The sequence below is a fragment of the Bufo gargarizans genome, chromosome 6 (assembly GCF_014858855.1).
Source record: "Bufo gargarizans isolate SCDJY-AF-19 chromosome 6, ASM1485885v1, whole genome shotgun sequence".
NCBI classification, from domain to species: domain Eukaryota; kingdom Metazoa; phylum Chordata; class Amphibia; order Anura; family Bufonidae; genus Bufo; species Bufo gargarizans.
The window spans coordinates 244,696,904-244,716,013 of NC_058085.1; the positions used below are offsets into that span (position 1 = coordinate 244,696,904).

Below are 19,110 nucleotides of genomic sequence, written 5' to 3' on the forward strand. Positions count from 1 at the left end.
TGTACTTAACTTTGTAATCTGGTCTGTCTCTAGCTTTGTCCAGGGAACACTTTAATCCTGGTTTCAAAGGCTTCAAGCTTCTGCCTCCATATCCAGCTGAGCTGAAGGTGCTCCAGCTGGTTTGGCAAAGGCTTGTCCAACAGGGATAGGCTCCTTCTGCCTTTCCCTAGCAGTGGGTACTCTCACTCTGACCTCTAACTAGAACACCCTCCCTGTAGCAAGTGGGACAGGCCCAACACACCACATAGTGGGGTGTTTGAATGGAATAGAAAGCTCCATTCTCGCTAAGATAGCTCTTCTATGTTTGCCGCCATCTGCTGGTGTACCAGGAAAATTACATGTTAACATTTACATAAATAAGAAATACGAAAAAAAAAAAACATTTTGCAGGAACTGGAAATTAATACACAGAATGACATTAGGTTAACCATAAGAGAGAGTGCAAAAGTGGTAATCCAACTCTTACAATTGTATCCCAGTGTACCCAAAGTTTCCAGGCCCTGCAGAGTACTGCATCTCAGTGCACCCAGGATTCCCAATCCCTACAGAGCATTGCATCCAAGTGTACCCATGATTCCAGGCCCTGCAGAGCATTGCATCCAAGTGTACCCAAAGTTCCCAGTCTCTGCAGAGCATTGCATCTCAGTGCACCCAGAGTTACCAGTCCCCGCAGTGTTGCAAGTGCACCTAGAGCTCCTAGTCCCTGCAGAGCATAACATCCCAGTGTACCCAAAGTTCCCAGTCCCTGCAGAGCATTGCATCTCAGTGCACCCTAGAGTTCCCAGTCCCTGCAGAGCGTTGCTGCTGTGGATGTGGTTCTCCTGCTGATATTGCAGTATACAGTGTGAGTGTCTGCTGGCACTGACCAGAAGCTTGGTAAAACATGCTTTCTAGCAAACTCCATAGTGTTGCTCCTCTCACAGAAAGTAAGTCTGGTGACGTGGGCATGACATCATGAGGTTGTTTAGCCCACTAGGAAATGTGGCTGCCCACTGTAGGCAGGGCAGACGTCCTCTCCTGGCACACCTCCCTCTCGTCTGTGGAGTTTACAGTGTGTTTTCCTGGCAGAGCTGCTCTGTCTTCCTGAGGCTTAGAATTTCTGGCTGCGTGCGAGCTGAGAGAGGAGGTAAGTACGCGGACAGCCGCTGGGAATAATTATGTGATTATATATAAAGATCAGAGGAAACTCGTACTAATGTCCCAGTATATAGAATGTTATTTACATTGCGTATCCTGAAGTTTAAAGTACATGGCTCATATAACCAAGCAGGTCTCTCCCTAGTCACTGGCCCTGAAAGCCACCCTGTGTCCAAGCTTCATTCACATAGATGAAGGATATTATCAGGGGTGTAGCTACAGGGGTGCAGAGGCTGTAATGGCCCCAGGGCATGTTAAGTGAGGCTGGACTAGGACGGGAGTTAGGGGGGGGCCGACATGATAGGTTTTGGTAGGAAGGGCCGGGCTGGAGGGAGTTAAATCGGTCTGAGTTATGGAAAAAAAAGATATAGCACTATAAATCTGACGGTCAGCGATATATAACTAAGCTAAGCAGGTTTTATTTAAAAAAAAAAAAACTATTTCCTTATTTCCCTGGTTTTCTTCTGGCCCTTTGTTTACTTGCAATAAAAACAAACAATCTCTGCCCCTCCCCTGCTTTGCTAAGGGAGTGAATACAAGTACTGCCCTGAGTGACATGCCTGCCTGCTGGGAGACTCTACAGCATGTTGTATGTGTAGAACTACAAGTCCCAGCTGTATAATGACACTGCTAAGGAGTGAATACAAGTACTGCCTTGAGTGACATGTCTGCCTGCTGGGAGACTCAGCAGCATGTTGTATGTGTAGAACTACAAGTCCCAGCTGTATAATAACACTGCTAAGGAGTGAATACAAGTACTGCCCTGAGTGGCATGTCTGCCTGCTGGAAGACTCAGCAGCATGTTGTATATGTAGAACTACAAGTCCCAGCTGTATAATGACACTGCTAAGGGAGTGGATACAAGAGCTGCCCTGAGTGACATGTCTGCCTGCTGGGAGACTCTGCAGCATGTTGTATGTGTAGGACTACAAGTCCCAGCTGTATAATGACACTGCTAAGGGAGTGGATACAAGAGCTGCCCTGAGTGACATGTCTGCCTGCTGGGAGACTCTGCAGCATGTTGTATGTATAGAACTACAAGTCCCAGCTGTATAATGACACTGCTAAGGGAGTGAATACAAGTACTGCCCTGAGTGACATGTCCGCCTGCTGGGAGACTCTGCAGCATTTTGTATGTATAGAACTACAAGTCCCAGCTGTATAATGACACTGCTAAGGGAGTGGCGACTGGCTACAAGAGCTGCCCTGAGTGACATGTCTGCCTGCTGGGAGACTCTGCAGCATGTTGTATGTGTAGAACTACAAGTCCCAGCTGTATAATGACACTGCTAAGGCCTCATGCACACGACCGTTGTGTGCATCCGTGGCCGTTGTGCCGTTTTCCATTTTTGTTCACGGACCCATTGACTCTCAATGGGTCCGTGGAAAAATCGGAAAATGCACCGTTTTGCAGCCGAGACCGTGATCCGTGTATCCTGTCCGTCAGCTATGATACGCACAATTAACCCCTTCAGGTGTGGCACCTGAGGGGTTAATTGTGCTGATCACGGCCCCCTGTAAGAGATCGGGTGCTGCCAGGCAGCAGGGGGCAGTCATGTACACAGTTTGTAGTATATTCTAACTAGTGTTAGAATATACTGTCGGATATGAGTTTTCACGATGTAACTCATATCCGACAGTATATTCTAACATAGAGGCGTTCCCATGGTGATGGGGACTCTTCAAGTTAAAATATACCATCGGATTGGAGAAAACTCAGATCCGATGGTATAAAAGAGACTCCAGACTTTACATTGAAAGTCAATGGGGATGGATCCGTTTGCAATTGCACCATATTGTGTCAACGTCAAACGGATCCGTCCCCATTGACTTGCATTGTAATTCAGGACGGATCCGTTTGGCTCCGCACGGCCAGGCGGACACCAAAACGACTTTTTTTTCATGTCCGAGGATCCTCCAAAAATCAAGGAAGACCCACGGACGAAAAAACGGTCACGGATCACGGACCTACGCACCCTGTTTTTGCGCACCGTGAAAAAAAACTGTCGTGTGCATGAGGCCTAAGGGAGTGAATACAAGTACTGCCCTGAGTGACATGTCTGCCTGCTGGGAGACTCTGCAGCATGTTGCATGTGTAGAACTACAAGTACCAGCTGTATAATGACACTGCTAAGGAGTGAATACAAGAGCTGCCCTGAGCGACATGTCTGCCTGCTGGGGGACTCTGCAGCATGTTACTGGGAAAGGGCTGTGTACCTGACTTGTAAACACTGTGATACCTTTTGGCGCAAAACCACAATAGAAAATGACGTCTTCTAAGAGATATTTATTTGTTCAGATGACAACACATTTCGGAGTGACAATACTCCTTTATCAAGTCTTTAGGACTGGGTATGCACGATTGGCAGGGCTGGTCCAATTACTGGTGCCGGGTCCTGTCTGTGTATAGCACAGCATGTTGTATGTGTAGGACTACAAGTCCTAGCTGTACAATTACACTGCTAATACACACAGGATCTTCCCCCTACCTGCAAAGCTCTGCAGAACTTCTCTTTCAGCTCCTGTGCCCAGCATTTGTCTCCTCACTGCCTGCAGCTACACACTAAACACTTCAGCCCTGAATATGTGCTGCTGAAGGGGTTAAGAATCCTGGGAGAGAGCACTAAGCAGCAGCTGGCAGTGCAGGGGGGCATGGCCAGCACAGTGATGTCTGGTGTACAGATCTCTTAGGCCTCTTTCACACGAGCGTGTCCGGATAAAGGTCCTGGATGCATTGCGGCAAACCTGCACGAGTAGGTACGCAATTGCAGTCAGTTTTGACCGCGATTGTGTTTCGTTGTTCAGTTTTTATCGCGTGGGTGCAATGCGTTTTCACAGAAGTTCAGGTTTGGGTTCAAGGTTGTGTAGATTGTATTATCTCCCCTTATAACATGGTTATAAGGGGAAATAATAGCATTCTGAATACAGAATGCATAGTACAATAGGGCTGGAGGGGTTAAAAAAATAAATAATAATTTAACTCATCATAATCCACTTGTTCGCCCAGCCAGCATCTCTTCTGTCTTCTTCTTTGAGGTATAGGACCTTTGATGATTACGCTCATCACATGGTCATTTACATGATCCATCACCATGGTGATGGATCATGTGATGAGCGTAGTGATGTCATCAAAGGTCCTTTTCCTCACAGATGAAGACAGAAGAGATGCCGGCTGCGCAAACAAGTGGATTAAGGGCTCTTTCACACTTGCGTTCTTTTCTTCCGGCATAGAGTTCCGTCGTCGGGGCTCTATGCCGGAAGAATCCTGATCAATTTTATTCTAATGCATTCTGAATGGAGTGAAATCCGTTCAGGATGCATCAGGATGTCTTCAGTTTTTTGGCCGGAGAAAATACCGCAGCATGCTGCGCTTTTTGCTCTGTACAAAAATCCTGAAATCTTGCTGCAAGGCCGGATCCGGAATGAATGCCCATTGAAAGGCATTGATCCGGATCCGGCCTTAAGCTAAACGTCGTTTCGGCGCATTGCCGGATCCAACGTTTAGCTTTTTCTCAATGGTTACCATGGCTGCCGGGACGCTAAAGTCCTGGCAGCCATGGTAAAGTGTAGCGGGGAGCGGGGGAGCAGCATACTTACCATCCGTGCGGCTCCCGGGGCGCTCCAGAGTGACGTCAGGGCGCCCCAAGCGCATGGATCACGTGATCGCATGACACGTCATCCATGCGCATGGGGCACTCTGACGTCATTCTGGAGCGCCCCGGGAGCCGCGCGGACTGTAAGTATACCGCTCCCCCGCTCCCCGCTCCTACTATGGCAACCAGGACTTTAATAGCGTCCTGGCTGCCATAGTAACACTGAAAGCATTTGAAGACGGATCCGTCTTCAAATGCTTTCAGTACACTTGCGTTTTTCCGGATCCGGCGTGTAATTCCGGCAAGTGGAGTACACGCCGGATCCGGACAACGCAAGTGTGAAAGAGGCCTAAGGTGAGGTAAATTATTTTTTCATTTTTTTAACCCCTCCAGCCCTATTGTACTATGCATTCTGTATTCAGAATGCTATTATTTTCCCTTATAACCATGTTATAAGGGAAAATAATAATGATCGTCTCCATCCCGATCGTCTCCTAGCAACCATGCGTGAAAATCGCACCGAAACCGCACTTGCTTGCGGATGCTTGCGATTTTCATGCAACCCCATTTTGGTTAGAGCTAGGAACTGAGAACACTTACTGGCGCGATGTCCCACTAAGTGGAGGAAGTGTTGCAGCAATTGAGGACGGCAGCAGAGGCCAGGGGCCCGAACTGGCTGCAGGAACAGGTAGCCAGCCTGTTGCAGGGGGAGGCGGTGGGTACAGCGAGCCCTCTGCTGAGCGCTAGATGGCCGTGGTGGGTATGGCCGCCGGTGCGCCTGAGCCCGGAGGACACCCCCAGGGTCCAGTGCCGAGTTAGGAGCCCCTCAGGGGACCCTCCGCACCAGGAGGCCAGCGTTTCAGCTCCTTCCAGGTTCTCCCGGTGTGGAAGGAATCTGGCATGTCGGCGAGATCCAGTGCAGGGCGGGGGGACCAGTACCCTGTCCTCGGCGGCGTGGTGCCAGGACCTGGTACTGCAGGCTCCCTAATCTCGGTGGAGGGAGGCCTGCTCAGCGTGGGAGACACAAGGCTGTGCACAGAGAGAAGAGGGGTGTGCAGAGGCTTCATCCACTTGATGGACAGCGCTTGGCTGGTCTTGCCCACAAGGAATAAGAAGACACGGAGGATGCTGGGATGCGGTGTGCAAGCGGGTCGATGGCGTTTGGAGTGGTCGTGCATCTGTGGTGGAGCGTCATGATTCAAGACTGTCAGCTGCGGGGTTCACAGCACCCCGGCAGCCAGGTGAGGCAGCATTGGGGGTGTTCCTTGCGTTAGCTCATGGTGCTGGGCTAGGTGGTTTTGGCGCGGGTCAGAATGAGGTGCTTGGAGGGTTGCAGGGGTGGGGTAGGGGTGTCGGGTGCGGCGCCCCTGCAAGCCTGGGGGGTGGGGGCAGGAGTCAGTGGGGCGAGTGGAGGTGCAGGTGTCAGGGTTGGCGGTTCGGTGTCAGTTCAAACGCAGGCGGACTGTGAGGACAAGAGGCCCAGGGTGGATGATGTGGTAAGAGGGGAGGTGTATGTGTGCCTTGAGGGCCCCCTTGGGGCGCACTTGAAGCAGGAGGTGAGAAACAGGATATGGCAAGGGGAGTACATCAACATTTTTTCCCTTCTCCCCTTGGAGCGTTTTAATTTGGACTTAGGTAAGAGGGATGGGGTTCAGAAAGAGGAAGAGGAAAAGCGGCGGTATCGTCTGATACCTTGCACTTTTGCAAATTCATTTCAGGCATTCGCCATTCTAGCGAGCGTGACTGGGGTGAGGGCGCCGGACAGTTGTTCAGCGTTTTTATTTGTTATTTGGATACTATTGGGGTGGCGTATAGAGTTTATGGGGGTTCTGGGTGACTTAGGTATGACAAACAGTTTTATCCGAGGAAGGCGGTCCGCCCTAGCATGCGGTGGGACCATAATGACAGGGCCAGTGCTATAATAAGGCAGACTAACCGGGCTGGGGGGGGGGGATAAAACTTTGATTTTTTTAAATACCCTGTATTTTTCGCCCCTGGGCCTTATGGGGCGAATACTAATGAAGCGCTTCCATTTTGGAAGCAATTTATTAGTACCGGAGGACCAGGAAGCAGTGAAGGATCTGTACTCACTGCTTCCTGGTCCCCTGCTCGGCTGTCTGCTGTAAAGGGCTGTGCACCATGTGACCTCACTATGCGCAGCCTTCACAGCTAACAGCCGAGAACCTGGAAGAAGAACGAGAGTGCTGGTGGTGAGGAGCAAAGGGCGTCCAGGAGCAGGAGAGGTAAGTTATTTTATTTTATATGCGCTGATGGCTGACATGGGGGGGCACGATGGCTGACAGGGGGCGCTTGATGGCTGACAGGGGGGCTTGATGGCTGACAGGGGGGCTTATGGCTGACATGGGGGCTGATGGCTGACATGGCGGGATGATCTGAGGCACTGGGGGTCTGATCTAAGGTCTGATTAACACTGGGGGTCTGATTGCGGGTGAAACCTGAGGTGCAATGGAAAATATTTTTTTCTTATTATCCTCCTCTATAACCTAGTCTTATGGGCTGGTGCGTCAAACCAGCAATTGTCTTAAGCAGAGAGAAGATACCAGGACCACACAGAGGAGAAGCCAGCTGCTGCAGACGGGTCGGACACCGATGCAGGTGAATGGGATGGCGCGGTGTCTAGATAGATACCTAGATCGGGGTGCGGCAGAATTTTTAAGGAGGGGTTTTACGAAGGGTTTTGGTATTCCGTCTCGCCCGGGGGAGTCAGAAATTGCGGTTACAAAAAAATCTGTGTTCGGCGTTAGAACACCAGGAGGTGGTGTTGGTCAAATTGGCCAAGGAGGTTGCGTTGGGTAGGATGGATGGGCCTTTCATGGAGTTACCGTTAGTTATTTTGAGGGTTTCCCCAGTGGGTGTGGTGCCCAAGAAGGAGCCAAACAAGTTTCGGCATATTCATCATTTATAGTTTCCAAAAGGGGCGTCGGTCAATGAGGGTATTGATCCTGAGCTTTATTTGGTGGTCTATACCTTCTTTGATGCGGCTGTGGATTGGGTACAAAAATTGGGCCCGGGGACCTTATTGGCGAAAACTGACATTAAGGCGGCGTTTCATCTTTTGCCGTTCACCCAGACAGTTTGCATTTGTTGGGTTGTTTCTGGGACGGTGGGTATTTTGTTGATAGGTGTTTACCGATGGGGTGCTCGGTGTCCTGTGCATACTTCAATACATTTAGTTCCTTCCTGGAATGGGTGGTGGAGTATGTGTCGGAATGTTCTTCGCTCATCCATTATCTCCATGATTTTTTTATGTTTGGGTCCAGCGAATTAGAGGGTTTGTGCATTATTGTCAAAATTGCAGTCAGTTTTCGAGTCGTTTGGGGTGCCGTTGGCGGATGGTAAGACTGTGGAGCCACGACTGAGTTGAGTTTTCTGGGAATAGTTATTGACACGGTTAAAATGGAGTGTCGGATGCCTGGAGGACAAGGTGCGGGATTTGAGGATGGTAGTGGAGAGGGCATTAAGGGTTCCCAAACTTCGTTTGGGGGAGTTACAATTCCTGTTAGGGAAGCTGAATTTTGCTTGTCGGATTATTCCGATGGGTCGAATTTTTTTGTAGGAAGTTGGCGTTTGTCATGGAGGGTTTCTTCGCATCATTTTTTTTTCAGTTGAGTCCTGAGTTGAAGGGTGATTTAGCGGTTTGGATGGGTTTTTGAGGCATTTTAACATGGCGTTGGTTATGGTTGATGCGGTGGATAGCTTTGATTTTTATTTATATTCAGACGCTGCATGGGGCGGGGGTTTTGGAGTTTTGGAGTGTACTGCAGTGGTGTGCGGGGAGGTGGCCTGAGTCCTGGGTGTTGAGGGGCTGGGTGAGGAATGTTGCGCTGCTCGAGCTGTTTCCGATAGTGCTTGCTGTGGTGCTCTGGGAGGACAAGTTTAACAATTGGAAAGTTTGTTTTCAATGCGATAACCTAGGGGTGGTGCAGGCGATCTGACTGGATCCAAAACTAAGGAACAAAAGGGAGAGCCCTGCATCAGACCTGGCTCTCTCCCTAACTGCTCATCCTATGCGAAAATTCCAATGGTAGATGATCGCATATCCTCGTACCTTGACTGTATAACACCTGAACACCCTATAATAGTGAGGGGACATGACCACCAGCTCGCTACACTTGATACAGAGGGAGTCAGGGTCACCTGGGATCCAGCAAACAGGAAAACACAAATGAATGAACAAAACTTATCTGTAGAAGACTCAGAAGTAGGATCAGCATGCACACACTCCAGGAAGTAATATAAACCGCAAAGTGATGCAGTATGGGGAGGGATTTAAAGGGATGCAATCAGTGCAACTACATGACAGCTGAGAGAGGCTAACGAGATGAGAAAATGAAAGCAAAACAAAAGGAACCTCAAGGAGGAGGTTCTGAAAGACGTCTGTCAGAGCTTCTCAGATGTCCCCTCCTTCTATGAGTGGACTCCGGACACTCAGAGCCCACCTTCTTAGGATGGGACCTATGGAAAGCCCTGATGAGACGAGTGGCCTTAATGTCCGTCACTGGGACCCACATCCTCTCCTCAGGACCATAACCCTCCCAATGAACGAGGTACTGGAGAGAACCGCGGACAACACGAGAATGTCACGGAAGGTGTACAGGAAACAAGACAATGCAAAATGAATATATGACTCACTGGATCCAAAACTAAGGAACAAAAGGGAGACCCCTGCATAACACCTGGCACTCTCCCTGACTGCTCAGCCTATGCGAACACCCCAATGGTGGATGATCGCATATCCTCGTACCTCGACTATATACCACCTGAACATCCTACAATAGTGAGGGGACACAACCACCGGCTCCCTACACTAGACACGGAGGGAGTCAGGGTCACCTGGGATCTAGCAAACAGAAAATCACAGATAAATGTACAGCACTTATCTTGTAGAAGACTGGAAAATAGGATCAGCATGCACACACACTCCAGGAAGTTGTATAAGCCGCACACTAATGCATTATGGGGAGGAATTTAAAGGGATGCAATCAGTCCAACTACATGACAGCTGAGAGAGGCTAACGAGATGAGGAACTGAAAACCAAAACAAAAGAAAACTCAAGGAGGAGGTTCTGAAAGGCTTCTGTCAGAGCTTCTCAGCTGTCTGGTTGTGACCGTACCCCTCCCTCTACGAGTGGACTCTGGACACTCAGAGCCCACCTTCTCAGGATGGGACCTATGGAAAGCCCTGATGAGACGAGTGGCCTTAATGTCCGTCACTGGGACCCACATCCTCTCCTCAGGACCATAACCCTCCCAATGAACGAGGTACTGGAGAGAACCGCGGACAAGACGAGAATCCACAATCCTAGAGACCTGAAATTCAAGATTCCTATCAACCATAATCGGAGGAGGAGGCGGCAAAGGCGAGGGTACAATGGATTGAACATAAGGTTTCAATAAGGACTTATGAAAAAAATTATGGATCTTCCAAGTATGAGGAAGATCAAGACGGTAGGCAACAGGATTGATGACAGACAGGATTTTGTAAGACCTAATAAACCTAGGACCCAACTTCCAGGAGGGAACCTTCAATTTGATATTCTTGGTAGACAACCACACCAGATCACCAACATTCAGGTCCGGACCAGGCACACATCTCTTATCTGCCACAGGCTTATATCTCTCACTCATGCTCTTTAGATTATCCTGAATCTTTTGCCAAATAGATGACAAAGACGAGGAGAATCTGTCGTCATCAGGTAAACCAGAAGACCCCTCTCCCGAGAAAGTCCCAAACTGCGGATGAAACCTATATGCACCAAAAAATGGTGACTTATCAGAGGACTCCTGTCGACGGTTATTTAAAGCAAACTCAGCAAGGGACAAAAAAGAACACCAATCCTCCTGATTCTCCGCCACAAAACAGCGCAGATATGTCTCCAGATTCTGATTGACGCGCTCTGTCTGGCCATTCGACTGTGGGTGGAAAGCAGAAGAGAATGACAACCGAACCCCCAAGCGAGAACAGAAAGCCTTCCAGAATCTGGAAACAAACTGCGTGCCCCTATCAGAGACTATGTCTGAAGGAATACCATGCAATTTGACAATGTGATCAATAAATGCCTGCGCCAGCGTCTTAGCATTGGGCAAACCAGGAAAAGGGGTGAAATGCACCATTTTGCTAAAACGGTCCACCACCACCAGAATCACAGTCTTCCCCGAGGAACGAGGCAGGTCCGTTATGAAGTCCATGGACAGATGTGTCCAAGGACGGGAAGGAATGGGTAAGGGAAGGAGAGGACCTGATGGCTGTGAATGAGGGACTTTGGCACAAGCGCAAGTCTCGCAGGCTGCCACAAAACCCTCAACAGACTTACGAAGCGCAGGCCACCAGACTCTCCGAGCGATGAGATCCACTGTGGCTCTTGCCCCCGGGTGCCCAGCAAGGACCGTATCGTGGTGTTCCTTAAAAATCTTGTGTCTTAAAGCGAGAGGCACAAACAACCTCCCAGGAGGACAAAGATCAGGAGCCTCTGACTGGGCTGCCTGCACCTTTGCCTCCAATTCAGGAAAAAGAGCAGAGACCACCACACCTTCAGCCAAAATGGGACCCGAGTCTTCCAAATTCCCACCTCCCGGAAAACAACGTGACAGGGCATCTGCCTTCACATTCTTAACCCCAGGGCGGAACGTGACAACAAAATTAAACCTTGAAAAGAACAAAGACCATCTGGCCTGTCTCGGGTTCAGACGCTTGGCTGACTCCAAGTAGATTGGCTCCCTCTAGCCAATGGCGCCATTCCTCAAAAGCCAACTTGATGGCCAACAATTCCCTATCTCCCACATCGTAATTTCTCTCTGCGGAGGAGAGTTTCTTCGAGAAAAAGGCACACGGTCGCCATTTGGCAGGAGAGGAACCCTGAGACAAGACCGCACCCATACCCACCTCAGAAGCATCAACCTCAACTATGAAGGGTGGAGAAATATCAGGTTGTACCAAGATGGGAGCGGAAGCAAAACTCTCCTTGATATTAGAAAAGGCCTTACGCGCCTCTACCGACCAGGAAGAAAAATCTACCCCCTTTCTAGTCATATCAGTGAGTGGTTTAACAACAGAGGAATAATTCAAAATAAACTTCCTGTAATAATTGGCAAAACCCAAAAAACGGATCAGCGCCTTCTGATTCTCAGGAAGCTCCCACTCAAGCACAGCGCGGACCTTCTCGGGGTCCATGCGAAAACCAGAAGCGGAGAGAATAAACCCCAGAAATTGAATTTCTGGAACCGCAAACACACATTTTTCCAGTTTAGCGTACAATTCATTCTCCCGCAGGATGAGCAAGACCTGACGTAAGTGTTCCTTATGAGTTTTGAAATCAGGAGAAAAAATCAAAATGTCATCTAATACAAATTTCCCCATTAAATGATAAAAAATGCTGTTCACAAAATGCTGAAAGACGGCTGGAGCATTCATCAAACCAAAAGGCATAACCAAATTCTCAAAATGGCCCTCAGGGGTATTAAAGGCCATCTTCCATTCGTCTCCTTCTCTGACCCTGACCAGGTTGTATGCCCCTCTTAGATCCAACTTGGAAAAAACTGTAACCCCAACAATCTGGTTAAACAGGTCCGGGTTCAGAGGAAGCGGATAAGGGTCGCGAATTGTGATACTGTTCAGCTCCCTGAAATCCAGATATGGTCTTAAAGAACCATCTTTTTTCTTAACAAAGAAAAAACCAGCGGCAACAGGTGACTTCGAGGGTCTTATGTGTCCCTTTCTCAGACTCTCAGAGATATAAACACGCATAGCGACCCTTTGAGGAGGTTCTGAAGGACGTCTGTCAGAGCTTCTCAGATGTCTGGTGGTGACAGATGGGCTTGGTTTGCAAATCAGAGAGTGAAGTGAGACTGTTTAGGTTGGCGTTTTCTCTGGCTTTTTTTTAGGTGCGTTTAGGTTAGGGGAATTGGTGTGTAAAAGTGTTGGTAGTAAGGGTGGTTTGTTTTGGAAAGATGTCGACTTGTATGGTGACAGGGTGGTGGTGCATCTTCGTGTGTCTAAGACAGATAGGGAGGGTAGAGGTTGTAGAGTGACGACGTTTGAGGTTCGTGGGTGTTTATGTCTGGTCCGCTGTTTGAGAGAATACAGGTTGTACGTGAGTTTTGGGGGGTGGACCACTTTGAGGCACAAGGACGGGTCGTTCCTGTCGAGTTTCCAGTTTGTGGCAGTTTTTAGGAAATGCTTAAGAGCGTTGGAAATGGACTCTAGAGATTTTACAGATCATTCCTTCTGGATTGGTGCAGCAAGGGATGCGGCCAGGTTGGGCATGAGCGTGGAGGTGATTAAGAGAATTGGGAGGTGGGAATCTTCATGTTTTGAGTCGTATGTTCGGTTGGGTGGGCATTGACTGGTGGCGTTATTATTAATTTGGTGGGTTTTTTTTTTCTTGTTTTTATTTTCTTTTTGTGTTGCAGGTGCTGCGGTTTTGGTGTGGATTCTCGGGCACTCCTTTGTTTTTTGTGGGGCGCTGCGTGTTGAAGGAGGTGTTAGGCCTTGCAGAGAGTTGATTAAGAACATAAAATTTGATTTGTTGCGTCTGTGGTCCCTGTTTCCGGGCTTGATAACTGTCTGGTCCGATATAGTGCCTCGGAAAACATGGCGGGAGGCACGTTCTGTGGATCGCCTTAATAAGCCGCGGATTAAGGTTAACAGGGCGATCAGGAGATTTGTGGCTCGGAATGGGGCAGTGGCGGTCAGGCATTCTGATTTGGAGTCGGCGAGTGGAGAATTTTGGAGGGCGGATAGTGTCCACTTGAACGTGGTGGGTACTGATTTGTGGTCCTTGGATTTGCAAGGAGGTATTGAAAGGGCGTTGCGGTTGTGGAGGAACGTGCAGGCTTTAGGGAGGTAGGGGTCAAGCTGCACGTTGTTGGCGGTGGGAGATCCTGCTGGTGGTATAGGACAGTATTGGAAAGCGGAGGGCCTCAATGGTGAACTTTCAAAGTTGAGGCACTTGGTTGGTTCGGAGAGGCGTCCATCAGTTGGTGTCCCTGTGCTGGTATTCTATGGCTGGAGTTAAGAATTGCCATGTTGGGCTTTTATGGATATAACATTTTGGGGCTTCAATGATTTCTCGTCAGGGTTAATTTTGTTTTATTTATGTTATGTATTTATTTTTATTAATAAAAACGCCTGCTGTGGCCGATTTTAATCCGAACAGTGGTTGTGTGTGTTTATTTGGAAGGCTGGGGTTGGGGAAAAGTAGAGGTTTAGGGGAGAGGCCCTGAGTAAATAACCAATGTATTTTGCATTAGGGCTCAGGAGATTTCCACAGGCATCGGCCATGTGGCCACCATTTGCGGATGCGCAAGTGCATGCACTCCGGAAGCACTCAATAGTGAGAGGATCCATATCCATTATATGGTGTGCACATGGCTGGTGCCCGTATATTGCAGACCCGCTGTTTGCAGACCGCAATATGGGCATCGGATAGCAACGGCCGTGTGCATGAGCCCTAAGGTCTCTGTTGCTCGGCCGTTCCATGCATTAAGGACCGCAATTTGCGTATTCCACAGACGGATCCAGATCAATTCAATTTGAATGGGTCCATGATCCTTTCCGCATTGCAAAAAAATAGAACATGTTCTATTTCTTTGCAGGAGAGATAGTAACCCCCAAATCCGGATTTAGGCCTCTCATGCAGTTAAGCCAGTACTCTCTGCTCTGCACTAATGAGAGACACCCTGAAACAGCTGTCTGCTGATGAGGTGCTGGCTTCTTTATTATCCAAGTCATGTCTCAAAGCCTATTTAAAGGATTGAACACTGAACACTGACTTATAGGACAACTGCCTTACATCTGGTGGCATTAGAGGCAGAGCTTGTTAAGAGCTCATTTGCATCCCTTTCTTGCCTGAGCCTCAGGAACACAGATTCATATATTTTCCATTAGTAGCTGACCGTAAGGAAAGGATGATTGCTGGATTAGGGTTCTGTCAGCAGTGTATGGGAGTAACTGTTTTTGCCCACTAGGTGTCCCATTTGTCTTTTTCATCTTCTGAGTGGACTCCTATTAGTTTCTGTTTTTTATATAAATGGTTCTGTATATGTATTAATAACCATTTCCCGTTCAGCACCATACTATTAGGTCACTGTAAGAACTAGGTAAACATTCAGCGCCATAATAGTACCATGCTGTGATGGTGCAGACGTAGGAGCTTAGACCGTGCCATCAGCTGCACTGCCTGCTATTATTCAGCTGGCATCCTGCTCTCGCTGGCGCAATCAGCACCCTGTTAATCCAAATGTGGGCTGCCAAGTAGTTGTCAAGGCAGCTGAGAGGCTTTCTGAAGGCCCCCATGTCTGTCATGTTGCCTGTGGCAGGATGTAATAGGATGTCTATTAATAGCCTGATATTGCAGTTTATAATACAATAAATCATAATTAGTACATAATACAGTCCCTAAGGCCCCTTTCACAAGAGCGAGTTTTCCGCGCAGGTGTGATGTGTGAAGTGAACGCATATCACAGATACATTTTTATTTATTTTTTACAAATAAGTTCTGTGTTGCATGAGAAACGCAGCATGTTCTATATTCTGCATTTTTCACGCGGCCCTGGCCCCATAGAAGTGAATGGGGCTTCAGTGAAAAATGCATTCCAGATGTTATGCATTTTTCACTGATGGTTGCTAGGAGACATTGTTTGTAAACCTTCCGTTTATTTTTCAAGTGCGTGAAAAACGCATCAAAACAGATTGCACTCATGTGGAAAAAACTGAATGCAATTGCAGACAAAACTGAGCTTGCTTGCAAAATGGTGCGAGTTTCATTGAACCCATCCTGAACGCGTCCTGACACAATCCGTGTCATTCGTGTGAAAGGGGCCTTTGCAGACCACAAAATGAATAATCTTATGTGCATGAGGCCTAAAAATTAATTTTTGCATGGAATTTTGTCCAGCATGTTGGTTTCTCTATAGATTGTATATTTTTGGTTATGCATGTGCAGCGTCCCACTCATGACACGTGGGAACTGCAAAATAGCTGTAATACTTCATTACTGTGTTGCATGTCATTCTGCATTACATCACCTGTTGTATCCCTGTTCATAGGCTGGTCAAGTGTGCTTTATACATCCCACCACTAGATGGGGATAGCACCACTCTGGGACATCTATCCTAGCTCAGGTCTTATCTGTGGACAGTCTGTTTTTAGTTTTGAGAGAGTGCAGATCAAGCACACAACTGCTCAGGAGAAAAGTAAAGAAAGACTAAAAACCAAAGGGCAATAGCCACTACCCAGGCATCAAAGACCTTTGGGAACCCAGGTGAAGGATTCTTTAGCCACAGGCAACCTCACCAAATTACTCTGGTTAAAAAGGGACCTTAAAGGGGTTATCCCACTTAGCGTTTCTATACTTACCTGCTGCCACCGCGCGTTCACTTCCTGGATTCTGGCTGGGGGCGGGCTTCATCTTGATTGAAGTCTTCTCCCGGCCGTGCCGCGCGCTGGAATGAATGCGCACGCCGCCGCGCATGCGCAATGGTGACTTATTCCTACAGAGCCGGCGTGCGCGTTCGCAGCTCTGTACTATTCTGGCCGGGAAGAAGTCACTGTCGCGCATGCGCGGCAGCGTGCGCGTTCAGAACAGCGAGCGGACCGGCCGGGAGAAAAGGAGTCGTCTTCTGGGCAAGCGCGACCTTCCGGCTTTTCAAGAAGAACAGTGGTCGTAACCAGGGGAGACCGAGTCACAACAATCAGGTAAGTGGGGATGAATTTTATCCTAATCGGTGGGGATTTGTTAACAAAGTATATTTACAAAAATGATCACTGTCAAATCATTAACAGATTTAACAGTGATCATTATGATGGGATAACCCCTTTAAACCAAAGTCTCCTACCAGAAAAGAGTACTGCAGAACCACAGCCTGAGTCAGAACCTAGCCAAACCTATTAACAGTGGATCAACAGAATTCCTCTAAATATCAAGAGACTGTATTCTGTCTGGATGTATATGTCGCAACTAAAACCAGCTACAGTAAAAGTTGTATCCTACCACTGTCTACTTCATTCTTCAATATTACTAAAACTGGTTGTACCACAATAAACGGTACTGGCGTAACGACAAATACCACCAAGAGACCCAGCCGCCACAAGCACCATAAACACCACTGTCCTCAAGGGCACCTCAACCTCCATCTAGGCTGGTGCTTCCCTACCACAGAGTGAGCCCCGGAGGATTTCGTGCTGTCTTCCTCATCACTGTGCTGCTGGCCCAGGGAGGCTTTCTGCTAACCGTGAGTAAACCGATGAACTGTATTATTACTGGCCCCTCATCGGCCCACCGTGCATCTCACGTGTCGCCCCTGCAGTTCTGGCACGCCACACATGCAGATTCATTCATTTCAAACAAGTTCCTGGATATACATTTTTTTGTAATTGCAAATAATTAAACATTTGCATAGCCAGGAGCTATTCAATAAAATCTATCTTTATAGCGCCACCTGCTGTTTGTTATTTTCCTTCTTTCTTGTCCACCTCACTGAGCTGGTCGAACGCGCTCAGTTTAATACTTCAGCTGTCACCAGCCATATCTTCTGTTAGAAGCTGTGGCCGTTACAGGGAAAGAGCTGCAGCAGATAGAACACACCAACTGATCTGCCAGCCTAAAGGGAATCTAGCAGAACAACTAGGGCAATAAATGTGGAGATCTCTGGTAACATGTGAGGTACAGGGATGGTTCTAGCTTTGTTGGAGATTTGCCGGATGCTGGACATAAAGGAGGGTTCCACATGGCTATATCAGCATTGTCCCATGTAAAGGTTATTTTATTCACTGGGCAGAGGTTGATTTCTGCCCAGTGATACTATTTTTATAGTGGGTTTTGGAGGGAAAATATCCCGCCGTTTTTGCGGTGGTCACTGGGCAGAATAACCACTCAGGCCGTATTTGGCTGATGTTGAGGGCCTGTCTTGTTGCAGGGTTTCGGGTAGAGATACCCGGACCCTGGCAACAGGTGCCGGATTGGTGGTGTGGTTCAGAAGTGGGGCTATAATTGTCCTGGCTCCGCTGGCCTGCCTTTTGTCCGCACCATCCCGGGGAGCCTGGATCCGCGTGCCCGCCCACCCCCCCTGTTGGAATAATATGGTCATTGGCCTGTCTGAGTGGTTTTACATAGGTCATCCTGTGTATAGGATGGACTCTGAAGTTATTATTATGGTTTGAGTCTGAGTTCATGATTAGGCTCTAAAATGTGTTATGGTTATTTATGAGTTAATAAACAGGCCTTGGCCATTGGTTTATCTCCACTCTCTTGTGTTATGTTTTATTTATATTAACATATAGGTTTTGAATGTGTGGTGTGTATGGGACATATATGCTGTATTATTGCCATGTCATGTACTGTATGTTGTCTGATTTTTCATTTTTTTTACATGAATTTTGGAATAACTCCTTTAATTCTCAAAATCCTTGCCAGCCTCTTTGATACATTCTTTTTCTCATTTTCATCTCTTTAAGCTTGACACAATGGATCTCAGCTCCATAAAGACTGAAAATGGCAAAGTCTCCTGTGAGACTCCAGAGGGAACTGTGGTAAACGTTACTATTAACCAGCGTTCTGCCTTGGATTGTTTGTTGGATACCTTCCGTTTCTTCAGGGACATGAAGAGAAGTGGGCAAAAGACCAAGCCCTCCCGTGTGTCTGGTTCTGCAGCCCACTTAGGGTTTGGGGTAAGGTTTTTTTTCGCCTGCTTTTTACTATCAGTGACCTTGCAGAGATGCAGAGATCAAGTAGAAGCATCTTGTAAGTTCTGCAGAACTCATGAGGTCCTTCAGAGTTCTTGGTTTAACAAGTTCATTATACTATTTCTTTCCATCAATATTATGTACTAAATGGCCAGTAATAAAGAAGCTTAATGATAATAGGCCATACTAGGCAAACTGCTCATCAGTGCCTAAAAAGATTATAAGTGGATGCAAGAAAAAAATCTAGTCAGTTCCTTGGCTCAGGTTTGGGCAGCTAACCTCTACAGTAGGGGTGCACAAACTGCGGCCCAGGGGCCAAATGCGGCCCTCGATACCATTCTGTGCGGCCCCCCAACCAATGGACAGCTGACTCATTGACTTCTGCAAGAGAGTTTTCTCAGCATGCTCTTTGACCTGTGCAGCGGTCAGGAGGGAGAAGATAAGTTGTGATATCAATTATTGTAAATGTTGGAGCAGTGTTATCTAAATATATATTAGGCTACTTTCACACTGCCGTTTCTGGGTCCGCTTGTAAGATCCGTTTCATGGCTCTCACAAGCGGCCCAAAACGGATCAGTTCAGCCCCAATGCATTCTGAATGGATAAGGATCTGTTCAGAATGCATCAGTTTGGCTGCGTTTGGTCTCCGTTCCGCTTTTGAGGCGGACACCAAAACGC

General features: G+C 47.9%; 1 protein-coding gene across 1 annotated transcript in view; it reads left to right on the forward strand.

Annotated features, from left to right (window-relative positions):
* Positions 1–983: 983 nt before the first annotated feature.
* The window catches only part of LOC122941232, a 31,367-nt gene continuing 13,240 nt past the window's right edge, over positions 984–19,110 (forward strand). The window contains exons 1-2 of the mRNA XM_044298308.1: positions 984–1,126; positions 18,205–18,417. Of these exons, the coding sequence (XP_044154243.1) occupies positions 18,214–18,417 (204 nt within the window). The 5' untranslated portion in view covers positions 984–1,126; positions 18,205–18,213. The remainder of the gene's footprint in view (positions 1,127–18,204; positions 18,418–19,110) is intronic.